The following is a 12,510-nucleotide window of genomic DNA, read 5'->3' as shown; positions in this document are numbered from 1 at the left end:
ATAACCATATTTTGAAATTAAAGGTTTATTTTTACCTTAGTAACTGACTTTAATATAGCAAGTGTTATTTCATCTGAACAACTGACTTTGATAGAATGAGTATAGAAGAAAATTTGGTTGTTTTTAGTTCAGATACCACAGTAATATATATTGACCTTATAAACAAGCTGGTTCTGGATCTGTGTCTAGCATCATGTTTTTGTTCATCTATGTTTATTTCTGTCCCTTGGCATAAGAAAAGAAAATGTTATCTTGCTTCTTCAGATTTGTACTTCTGACTTGCAACTGCTTGATTTTTTTTCTGGTACCTAATAATTTTATAATTTTAGGTTTTTTATTGTTTTGTAGGATTAACATCGACAAAACTATCACCACCGCTAAGTGCCCATTATATTCTTCCTCTCCCCAGTTCTCTATTTTCGTTCATTAATATCTTTTTGGTTTTTCTTTCTTTTTGAGGTAGGTCTCACGTAGCCTAGGGTGGCCACAAATTTAATGTATAGCTAAGTGTCTTAGGGTTTCTATTGCTATAATAAAACACCACAACCAAAAAGAACTTGAGGAGCAAGGGTTTATTTCAGCTTACATGTCCTAATTACAGTCCATCATGAAGGGAATTTAGGGCAGGCAGTTAAAGGGAGGAACTGAAGCAAAGACCGTGGAGGATCAGTGCTTACTGGCTTGCTCCTCAGGACTTGCCCAGCCTGCTTTTTTATAGCATCCAAGACCACTGTGTCACCCCCCCCCCCACAGGGAGCTGGGTCCTCCCACATTGATCAAGAACACTATCCACAGGGTTGCCAGTTTGGTGGAGCTCTTTTCTCATTTGAGGTTTGCTATTCTCAAATAATTCTAGCCTATATCATGTTGATGTAAAACTAGCCAGCACACAGGATCATCTGATCCTCTCACCTGCTATACCAGGATTAAAGGCTTACATCACCACTCCTAGCTTATATGGTGCTGCGTATTGAAACCAGGGCCTTTTTTGTGCTAGGCAAACATTCTGCCTACTGACAACGAATCTCCAGCCTTTATTTCATATTTGCCTAGAAGAATATGTTCCTTTGTTTTTCAGGTTGCCAGTTAATTGATTATGACAAATAAATATTGGAGAAACTTGGGGAGAAAAAAATGCTTCCTTATTCTAACATCTTTTTTTCCAGTGCTAAGATGAATTTTAAAGATTTATTTTTATTTTATTTGTATGGGTGTTCTGCCTGCACTACCATCTGTACATTATATGAATACTTGCTGCCACAGAGGCAAGAAGAAGATCCCATGGAACTGGAATTATAGATAATTGTAAGCCACCATGTGGGTGCTGAGTCGTTCTGGAAGACCAGACAGTGCTCTTAACCACTGAGCCATCTCCCCAGTCCCATAATAAAAATAGTATTTTTTGAGGCAGAATCTCACTGTATAGCCTTGGCTGACCTTAAACTCATAGAGAACTACCTGCCTCTGCTTCCTAAGTGCTGGGATTAAAGGCGTACACCACTTGGCCTACCAAATGAAATATTTTAATAATGGTCTTAGAAATAATTTTGAGTTAAGGTTGGTGTTTGATGAGATGGATTTTGTTTTATTTTTTTAATTGAATATTTTATTTACATTTCAGATGTTATCTCCTTACCCCATTTCTTCCTCAGTTTCTGTTGTTATGTCTCCCTTTTCAGTTCTGATTTATTAATCTTGATACTGTCTCTGTGCCCTCTGGTTAATCTGGATAAGGGTTTATCTATCTTGTTGATTTTCTCAAAGAACCAGCTCCTGGTTTTGTTGATATTTTGTATAGTTCTTTCTGTTTCTACTTGGTTGATTTCAGCCCTGAGTTTGATTATTTCCTGTTGTCTACTCTTCTTGGGTGTATTTGCTTCTTTTTGTTCTAGAACTTTTAGGTGTGCTGTCAAGTTATTAATGTATACCCTCTCCAGTTTCTTTTTGTAGGCACTTAGAACTATGAGTTTTCCTCTTAGCATTGCTTTCATGGAGTCCCACAAGTTTTGGTATGATGTGTCCTCATTTTCATTAAATTCTAAAAAAGTCTTTAATTTCTTTCTTTATTTCTTCCTTGAACAACATTGAGTAGAGCGTTGTTCAGTTTCCATGTGCATGTGAGTTTTCCATTGGTTTTGTCATTATTAAAGACCAGACTTAGTCTGTGGTGATCTGATAGGATGCAAGGGATTATTTCAATATTTTGTACCTGTAGAGGCCTGTTTTATGACCAATTATATGCTCTATTTTGGAGAAGGTACCATGAGGTGCTGAAAAAAGGTATATTCTTTCGTTTTAGGACAAAATGTTCTATAGATGTCTGTTAAGTCCATTTGGTTCATAACTTCTGTTAATGTCATAGTGTCTCGGTTTAGTTTCTGTTTCCATGATCTGTCCATTGCTGAGAGTGGGGTGTTGAAATCCCCCACTATTATTGTGTGAGGTGTAATGTGTGTTTTGAGCTTTAGTAAAGTTTCTTTTATGTATGTAGGTGCCCTTGCATTTGGAGCATAGATGTTCAGAATTGAGAGTTCATCTTGGTATATTTTTCCGTTGATGAGTATGAAGTGTCCTTCCTTATCTTTTTTGATTAATTTTGGTTGAAAGTCATTTTATTTGATATTAGAATGGCTACTCCAGCTTGTTTCTTGGGACCATTGGCTTGGAAAATTGTTGTCTATCCTTTTATTCTGAGGTAGTATCTGTCTGTGCCCTCTGGTTAATCTGGCTAAGGGTTTATCTATCTTGTTGATTTTCTCAAAGAACCAGCTCCTGGTTTTGTTGATATTTTGTATAGTCACTGAGGTGCATTTCCTGTATACAGCAAAATTCTGGGTCCTGTTTATGTATCCAGTCTGATAGTCTACATCTTTTTATTGGAGAATTGAGTCCATTGATGTTAAGAGATATTAAGGAAAAATAATTTTGGCTTCCTGTTATTTTTGTTATTAGAGGTGGAATTATGTTTGTGTAGCTATCTTCTTTTGGGGTTGTTGGAAGATTACTTCCTTGCTTTTTCTAGGTTGTAGTTTCCTTCCTTGTGTTGGTGTTTTCCATCAATTATCCTTTGAAGTTCTGGGTTTATGGGAAGATATTGTGTAAATTTGGCTTTGTCATGGAATATCTTGGTTTCTCCATCTATGGTAATTGAGAGTTTAGCTGGGTGTAGTAGTCTGGGCTGGCATTTGTGTTCTCTTAGGGTCTGTATGTCAGTCCAGGCTCTTCTGGCTTTTATAGTCTCTGGTGAGAAGTCTGGTGTAATTCTTACAGGTCTGCCTTTATATGTTACTTGACCTTTTTCCCTTACTGCTTTTAATATTTTTCTTTGTTTTGTGCATTTGATGTTTTGATTATTATGTGACAGGAAGTATTTCTTTTTTGGTCTAGTCTATTTGGTTTTCTGTAGGCTTCTTATATGTTTATGGGCATCTTGTTCTTTAGGTTAGGGAAGTTTTCTTCTATAATTTTGTTGAAGATATTTACTGGCCCTTTAAGTTGGCAATTTTCACTCTCATCTATACCTATTATCCTTAGGTTTGGTCTTCTCTTTGTGTCCTGGATTTCCTTGATGTTTTGGATTAGGAGCTTTTTGCATTTTGCATTTTCTTTGACAGTTATGTCAATGTTTTCCATGGTATCTTCTGCACATGAGATTCTCTCTTCTATCTCTTGTATTCTGTTGGTGATGCTTTCGTCTATGACTCCTGATCTCCTTCCTTGGTTTTCTATCTCCAGGGTAGTCTTGCTTTGAGATTTCTTTATTGTTTCTATTTCCATTTTTAGATCCTGGATGGTTTTGTTTAATTCCTTCATTGTGTTTTCTTGCAGTTCTTTAAGGGATTTTTGTGTTTCTTCTTTAAGGGCTTCTACCTGTGTTCTCCTGTACTTCTAAGGGAGTTACCTATGTCCTTCTTAAAATCTTCTATCATCATGAGAAGTGATTTTAATTCTGAATCCTGCTTTTCTGGTGTGGTGGGGTGTCCATGGCTTGCTATGGTGGGAGAACTGGGCACTGATGATGCCAAGAAACTTTGGTTTCCGTTGCTTATGTTCTTGCGCTTGCCTTTCGCCATCTGGTTAACTCTAGTGTTACCTGCCCTCACTGTGTCTGACTGGAGTCTCTCTTTCCAGTTATCTTGCTTGTGTCAGAACTCCTCAGAGTCCAAATGTCTCTGTGATCTTGTGATCCTAACCTCCAGGAAAAACTCCTGGGACTCAGGCCACCTCTGGGATCCTGAAATCCTGCTCCTCTGAGTACAGTGGTTCCTCTAGGATGGTTCAGGATATGGTGTCTTCACAGGAGCAGACCAGCTAGCTGTCTGCCCTAGCCAAAAGGACCAGGCAAGAGGGATGAGATGTATTTTAAACAGACAAATAGCAACCCTTTTTATTTAGGAATTAGATAGGTTCAAATGTAGTGATATATTATTGTTTATCTTATAGTGACAATTCTTTAAGTAAACCTTATTGATTAATGGACAATAATCTATGTATTAATATTCTTTCCAAAAGGTGTGTGACATATATATTAATTATGACCTTCCACTGGTAGTGTTGTTTCCTCCTGTGATCTTCCATTCTGCACTCCTAAGTCTGGATGCCACTATCTTGAACCAACTCTGCTACATTATGTACAGGTATAAGCCCCCATCTCCCTTTAAATGAGTTTATGAATTACTACTCCATAATTTTCTCTTCAGCATTTAACTATAATAAAATTCCTATCAATTTTCTGCCAGGGTTTTTGGAAATAGGTAACATGGCTTTTGGGATATATGATTTTGTAATATAAGGCTATGAAAGCTATGTTATTATTTTTATTATTTTGAACCATACTCATTGTACATAGTGTTGGTTTTTCTAAAGACATGTTCATTGGAGAGCATCATGCTCCCTGGTTAGATTTGCTCCTGCATGCCTTTTCTGTTTTACCCCTTCTCGCTAGTCTACTTCCATTTTCCAGTATTGCTTCTGTTTTATCATATGTATGTATAAATGATATTTTCTTTCCATATAAAATATTGGATCCACAAATGAGTGAAAACATATTATTTCTCTTCCTGACTCTGCCATATTTAACTTTATAAGTGATTTCAAGGTGTGTTATGGAGGTAGACTAAGACACTAAAACTGTAGCTGTGCTGTTTTTCAGTTCCCCTGTAGGGCATATGGAATTAAAAGTCTTTGTTATGGATTGGTTTGTTTTGTAATTGCGCTGTTGCACTCAGCTTTGTTAATTAAAGTTTTCATGTTAAAGAAAAATTAATCACTTGTTGATAACTGTGGAAGTGTATGTAGTTTTTCTGGTAAAAAAGAACGTTTTCAGGGAGGCAAGAGGACTAACTTATTTCCAGCCTTGTGACCCTCCAGGCTTTATTTCTGGCCTTTTCCTCTTTGTAGAGCTTTGTCAATGTTAAATATGTAGAAATGATTTATTTAGACAGCAGTTCTCAGATAAGACAAGGATTATGTTTCTAGATTTTATTGTATGTTCTGCTGTACCTTTAAACTAAACGTTTTGACATTTATTTGTTTTGTTTTGTGTGTGTGTGTGTGTGTGTGTGTGTGTGTGTGTGTGACAATACGTGTGGAAGTCAAAGGACAACTTTCAAGAGTCTGTTTTCTGTTTTCTTCTTCCACCCTGTGAGGTCCAGGGATCAAGGTCAGGTTAATCAAGCTGAGTGTTAAGAGTTTTTGCCTGCTCAGTCATCTCACTGGCTTACTGTACCTTATTTTATGGAAAGAAAATGTGTTCTGTATCAGTGATTGGCTGCTTTCTTTAATAATGAAACACTAAAAGAATGTCTTCAATTGTTTGTTTTCTTTCTATTGAATTATATTTACAGTAAGAGCACGTCTGAAACGTCTGACTCCGTTTTTAAAAGTTTATCGTTATTGTGTCTGTCTGTATGCGGCTGTGCATGTACACAGTTTGTATCTGGAGAGCCAAGACCAACTTTGCCCAGTCAGTTCTTTCCTTATACTAGTACATGGGTTCTGCATACCAAACTCAGATCATCAGAGTTCATGGCAAGCACTTTATTCACCAAGCTGTCTTGTCAGCCTCCAACTCAGTTTTGAGCCTCTTTTTATTTATTTTTTGCAGTACTCGAAGTTGAACTCAGGGCCTCATGCATGCCACACACATGGTCTGAAGCTGAATTCCACTTGTAAACCCTAAGTTTAAAAATTCTTTATAGAAAATGTACCACAGAAGTGTAAAATCTTTAACTAGACAACTAGATATTTGTGTTTTTTTTCAATTGCATTTGTTTACAATGTGTGTGTGTGTGTGTGTGTGTGCGTGTGCGTGTGCACGCGCGCGCGCATGATTGTGTATGTACACTTGCATGCATATTCACGTGGAGGTCAGAGGTGACTGTCGGGTGTCTTCCACTGTTGCTTTGCACTTTATCTCTAAGTGAGCTAGGAGCTCACTGACTCCCTGCACCAGCTAGATGGTGAGCTCCAGAGATCTACAGTGCTAGTGTTAGGGATATGTGCAAGCAAACCTGGTTTCTATGCGGGTGTTAGAGAGCTAAATGCAGGGAGTTGTACTTCTATGACAGGGATTTTACCAATGGAACTAAAATGTACATTTTTAAAGAATTGACTTTACATTCAGAAGTATTCCATCCAACAGCATTTTGAATGTGTTATTATGTTTGTTTTTATTATTAGGTATCGTGAAAATTTAACAGCTGCCAAAAAAAGGAACTCTTTGCAGAAGGTATGAAGGATAAACCAGTGTTAAATGACCATTTTTGTAAATATTTAAGTATAGATATGTGGAACTTGTTAAGAATAAAGTGGACAAGCATAATAGATGTTCATGGCTATTTTATCTTTTCCATCAGGCAAAATCAGAGTTCAATCTCAGCAGCAAGGTCTGCAAAGAATTTAATTACTATTTGACAACTATGGTTTGTTGCCTATGGATGTCCAGACCATTTGAAAAAGGAGTATACATTGATCCCCAAATCATAGAAAATACTGGAGAAGCAGAGTATAAAAACACCTTAAATTTTGTCTACCATCCTTCTCTATTGAGCTATGCAGCTTCCTTTTTGCTACAGGTAAGTGTATTTAAAGAGCCTTTAGATTTCATGTGGTAACACTGACTGAAAATAGGAAATGTTATATCTGAGTTGCAAGGCATGTTCAGATTTTTTAGTGCTAACAAAAATTGGTAGTGATACCAGGCTTTAAGGAACTTAAATATCTATTCTCTAAGAGAGCTTGACCCTGTTATCGAGACAGACTTGTTAACAAAGTATTATAACGTAATGAGGTGGTATGAGGGAAGGACCAACGTAAGAATGTTCCATGTTCAGTTCTGCTTCAGTTGTCGTGGTAAGGAAGGCCTTCACAGAATAAAAGCTCCTCTGGATCCCTCCTAAGGCAGAAAGTGTAAGCTAGGCAACGTTTTTCTATTCCTCCTTGAAGCTTGTTGATTTAATGTGGTGAAAATAAGTGGATGTGGCTAGGTATGTATGTCTTCTTAGATAATTGGCAAGACTACCATTTTCAATCTTATTAGGGACTTGGGGATTATTTATGATGTGTATATATTAAATGATACAATGTTATTACAGATATGCGAGAAGAATTTGGATTGACAAGTTACTTAACCAGATAGAACATTGAGAACCCTAACAATGAAAACAGTACAGAGTTAGGGCAATGGTCTTTGACTAGATGTCTCAAATACACATGTGATGAGCAAGATCCTTCTGTGTAGTTGGGGAGACTGTCAGTAAACAACTTAGCATAAATAAGGATGTTCATGGCTGAGGCAGGAAGATCAAGAGTTTCAAGCTGGTTTGACTCAAAACCAAAGCCCCAAGCAAAAGCAAACACCAAAACAGGCATGGTAGTGCACACAGGAAACTGAGGTTAGGGTTGTAAGTTCGTGACTAGCCTGGGACACACAGTGAGATGTTGTCTCAGAAATGAAGGAAAAAAGGGAGGGAGGAAGGGAGGAGGAAGGAAAGGAGAGAAGAAAAGAAGGAAGGAAAATAAATGTAAAGAAGTACAAAAAGACAATGTGAAGATTCCATTTTTCCACATATTTCCCAGTGTTTGTTATTTATATTTTTATTTTTTATTAAGGGTATCAGATAATATTGAATTGTGATATTGATTTGCATTGCCATTGTAACTGGATTTTTCTATTTTTTATATTCATTGGCCACTTTTCTATTTTCTTTGTAAAAACTATTCAGACCTTTTATTCTGAGAGTGTGTGTGTATGTGTGTGTGTGTGTGTGTGTGTGTGTGTGTGTGAGAGAGAGAGAGAGAGAGAGAGAGAGAGAGAGAAATCTTAATCTTATGTAACTCTGGCTGGCTTGTTTTGTTTAATATGATCTCTAATTCCATCTATTTTCTTACAAATGATATAATTTCACTTTTTATAGATGAGTTAAACTCTAGTGTCTACTGCTTCCTTCCCTAGAAAAATCCCCGAGCCACTGTATTAGCCATGATGTAAGGTAGAAGCTTCTAGTCTTTGGTATACTCCAGCCAGCGTGGAATCTGTGCCTAATGAACATGCTGGGACAAAGATGAACATTCTGGTATTCTTGGGTGGTTGATTGAGGCTGGAATGTAGCCTTTTTGCTTTGCATGATGTCTTGGAGGAAGAGAGCCTTGAACCCATAGCCATATTCTCCAGGAAGGAGCAGGTTATGGTTCCAGTGTCTCAGACATTTGCTGGTCTAATTGAAGTTTAATAGAAATTCTTTGGTTAATTTTTTGTTAGTTTTTACCTTCTTTGCTTGTTTGCTTTGAGGCAGACACATCAGAATAAATGTTGAGATGTCTCAAAACAAACTAAAACATTGAGTATCACTATATGGGTCAAATTCTATGCCTTTGCTTAATAACATTGATCTTAGATAAGCTTTTTTAAAAAGGTTTTGGCCTTCGATTACCTTATGGAGATTTTGTTGTATTTTGTGTTTGAGACAGGTTTTCCTTGAATAGCCTGGTCTAGTCTTAAACTCTCAACTTTCCTCAGTCTCCTGAGTTCTGGAATTAAGGAGAAGTACTGCCATACCCAGTTCCCCTTATCTGCTAAATAAGAATGATAATATATAATTAATTGTATTGTAAATAGTATATTTCATGATGTATGCGAATCTCGGTATGCTTGGCACAGAGTGGTTGCTTGGGGAGTGGTAGTTATTATATATTGATTAATTTGCATCATAATTGAATATTTTGAGGGTTTTTCTTTGGTAGCCATTGTTTAGTACTTGAAAGCAATAAATAGTTCAAGGCCAAGGCTAACTCCCTCCTCAACAGGGTTTGCAATGTCTGGAGGCAATTTTGGTTTTCACCAATTGGAGAGTAGGAATGCTGACATCTAGTGGCTACAACCAGAGATGCTGGTAAACGTTTTGGTATACAGGATATTCTCTCAAGACAATTTTCTGGTCCCTATTTTAAAATGTTTTCATATTTGATCTATCTCCAACATGGTTTTGTTTACCATTAGTGTATGAAAGGCTGTTTTATTATTTTTTTGTGTTCGCCACTATATGAATTTAATTCCTTATTAATGATTTGCTTATAATTTTATTAAGATATACTCTTGTATACAACACTTCACATATACAAAATATTCTGTTGGATAAAGCCACTACAAGTGGAATTGCTCTCAAAGGTACATTTTCTAAAGATTTGTGGGTATTGTTAACTTGCTTTTAAGAAGACGTTACGTTGTCTTGTATTTTCTCTAACAGTGAATGGATGCTCATCTCTCCATACTCTCAATACAATTGCAGCTTCTCTAAGTCTTAATTGGAAAAGTATGTACTGAATCAGGTAAAATGGATTCTTTCCTTGAGAGACAGAGCATGAATGAGAGACACTAAGACCAATCTGCAGAGTAGTGAATATTATGAACTTGAACACAAGTAAACAAATTTAAAGGGTTAGTAATTCATATTGCTTTAAGTCAGAATGTGATTTTCAAAATGCGCAGTGAAGTTTCATTCCAGAAGGTAAAAATTTAGCATCATAGAGAGTACATTTGGCAAAACATGAAACCACCATTTTTGTTGGTTCCTGATACTGTTTCTATATAGTTCAGCAAACGGATTTAAAAGTAATACAGTAAGCTGGGCACAGTGGTTCACACTTATAACCCTGGCACTTAGAAGCTGAGATCAGATGACTGTGGATTCAAGGGTAGCCTGGACTACATTGCTAAGGTTAAGAACAATCTGGGCTATAAAGTAAGACCATGTGCCACAAACAAAACAAAAGTTAAAGGAAATTACATTCATATCCCCCCACTCTTTTAAAGAAAGGATCTCACTTTGTAGCCCAGGCTGGCATGGAACTTGAGGCAATTCTCTTACCTCAGTTTCTCACGTGGTGGGATCATAGGTATGAACCACCATATATGACATTTGTCTGTCGTTTTGAAGAGTATCTTGAGCCCCAGTCACCAACTAACTCACAACTATCTGAATACTGTATGGTTCATGTGTTGCTTATAACCTCTGATACAATGGTGTGTGATTTATTCTAAAATTTTACCTTATTGATGTGTTTAGTTGTATAAGTTTCAGATCAGTGATAGTTGTATAAGTTTCAGGTCAGATTCTCAGTATTAATAAACTTAGCCCTTGGAAGTATTTTTTATTTTAAAACCTTACATCTATTCCTGTGTGTGGAGGGGCGTTGATGAAGTAGAGCTCACATATGTATGATATTCGTGTGGCAGTCAGAGAACAAATTGTAGTGGTCATTTCTCTCCGTTGATCCTGAGGGCTCTAGGAATTGAACAGAGGTCATCAGGCTTAGCAGGAAGCACTCTTACTCATTAAGGTATCTTGCTGGCCTTCTTGGATATATTTTAAATGTATATAGAACCTACATAAAAGAATTCTTTTTTGTTGCTTTGGAGACAGGATTTTTAAAACGTCTGAAAAGACATAGACGACCATCTGTCTTACAGGTCTGTTCAAGAATGCAATAGGAGACAGTGGGGAGATTTTCCAGGAGAGTCATAGTCCAGTAAGTCAGCATCTACTAGTGATGTCTGCTTTCTTTGTGGAGGATAGCTTTTATAAGAGGAAGTCTGAGTGGAAGTAGGAATGGGGACCGAGGCGTTGCTGTAGTCTACATGAGCTCCTGAGGATGAATTTTGTATGGGTGGTTCCGATGGAGACTAATAGAACTGGACTGCTTTGATCTGTGCTTAGTGCAGGCAGGACTGCTGAAGATACTGTGATTGAAGGTAGGACTGAGCAAAGGACTTCTGTTTGGGTTGATATGATTCCAAGTATTACTAAGGGGAATTCTAATGAAAGAACTGAAGGTATTACCTTGTTTATGAAGGAGGGCAAGTTGAAGCTGTGTTTTGATCTATTTAAGTTTTGGGTGACTATAGACACTCAGGACCAAAATGTTAAGAAGACAATTTGAAATAGTGGCTTGGAGCACAAGAAGAAAGGTTGGACTTTAGAGAAATAAAGTATGGAGTTAGTCAGCATGCTCTGTATCTCCTCATTTCCTAAACCTCATTTGGTCAATCCCGTGTATATCAGAAATCAGGATATAGCTTGTGATCATTTGCAGTTCGGTACCAACCACAAAGTTTTTGTTCTTTGTTGTTTGAGAGTGCAGAAGCAGGTTGCCTTCAGACTTACTAAATTGCAGTAGCTTGGCAAAAATTTTCTGGAGATACTGTTTTAATCCTCCAGAAACAAAATGGAGAAGATGAGAAACGGAAAAAAAAAAAAAACATTCCAAACTTGCCTGAAGCAGGAGCCAAAAATCTGTTTGATCCTTGATATTGGTAGGCTCTAGGAAACCTCTGCAGGTAGCAAGGTCTGTAGATGCTGAAGTCTCATCATCAAGTGACGTAGTATTTGCATATAACCTATGCACCTCCTCTTGTAGGCACTTCTTCTAGGCTCCTGATAAAATTCAAATAACTATCTTAAGTTGGACCATCATTAAGTTGGAAACTCTCTTTAAGTCATCTCTGAAATGCTTATCCAATACAGTATTTATTATAATTACTTAACTAACCATTCCTTAATTACTTGAATAAGTATCCAGTAGAGAGTCAATTCTGTGTAAAGAGTTGTTACAACAGATTGTTTAGGGAATGATGGTAAGAAAATCAGTCCGTACATGTTGACAACCAGACAGTACCATTGTGCCTTTTAACAGTACACAGATGCTAGGTGAACAATGCTGACACCAAGAGTGCGGTGGGGAGCTACAGCAGGGCATGCCAGCACATCATTCCTCTTATGTGGACTCAGCATACTACTCAACACATAGCAGATTCAATAGTTTTGATTCTAGGTTGATTATCCATACATCTGGAATATGTAGCTATAAAGGGTCAACAGTCATCATTTTTACATATTTGGGATGCTGTCACCAGTAGCCTTTAGATCTTTTAAGAAATGCTTCACTAACAACATTATGGCTGGCTCTCTCTCTCTCTCTCTCTCTCTCTCTCTCTCTCTCTCTCTCACACAC

The 12,510-nt window shown here is 37.2% G+C and overlaps 1 protein-coding gene across 2 annotated transcripts in view; it reads left to right on the top strand.

Annotated features, from left to right (window-relative positions):
- The window catches only part of Cenpi (centromere protein I), a 70,527-nt gene that overhangs the window by 40,458 nt on the left and 17,559 nt on the right, over positions 1–12,510 (top strand). For both annotated transcript variants that reach the window (XM_028779891.1, XM_028779969.1), the window contains exons 18-20: positions 4,513–4,637; positions 6,682–6,730; positions 6,858–7,076. In XM_028779891.1, coding sequence (XP_028635724.1) covers positions 4,513–4,637; positions 6,682–6,730; positions 6,858–7,076 — 393 coding nt within the window. The remainder of the gene's footprint in view (positions 1–4,512; positions 4,638–6,681; positions 6,731–6,857; positions 7,077–12,510) is intronic.

The sequence above is a fragment of the Grammomys surdaster genome, unplaced genomic scaffold (genome assembly GCF_004785775.1).
Source record: "Grammomys surdaster isolate TR1022 unplaced genomic scaffold, NIH_TR_1.0 61, whole genome shotgun sequence".
NCBI classification, from domain to species: domain Eukaryota; kingdom Metazoa; phylum Chordata; class Mammalia; order Rodentia; family Muridae; genus Grammomys; species Grammomys surdaster.
The sequence above is the reverse complement of the archived record's forward strand: the minus strand, read 5'-3'. Positions and strand labels throughout refer to the sequence as shown.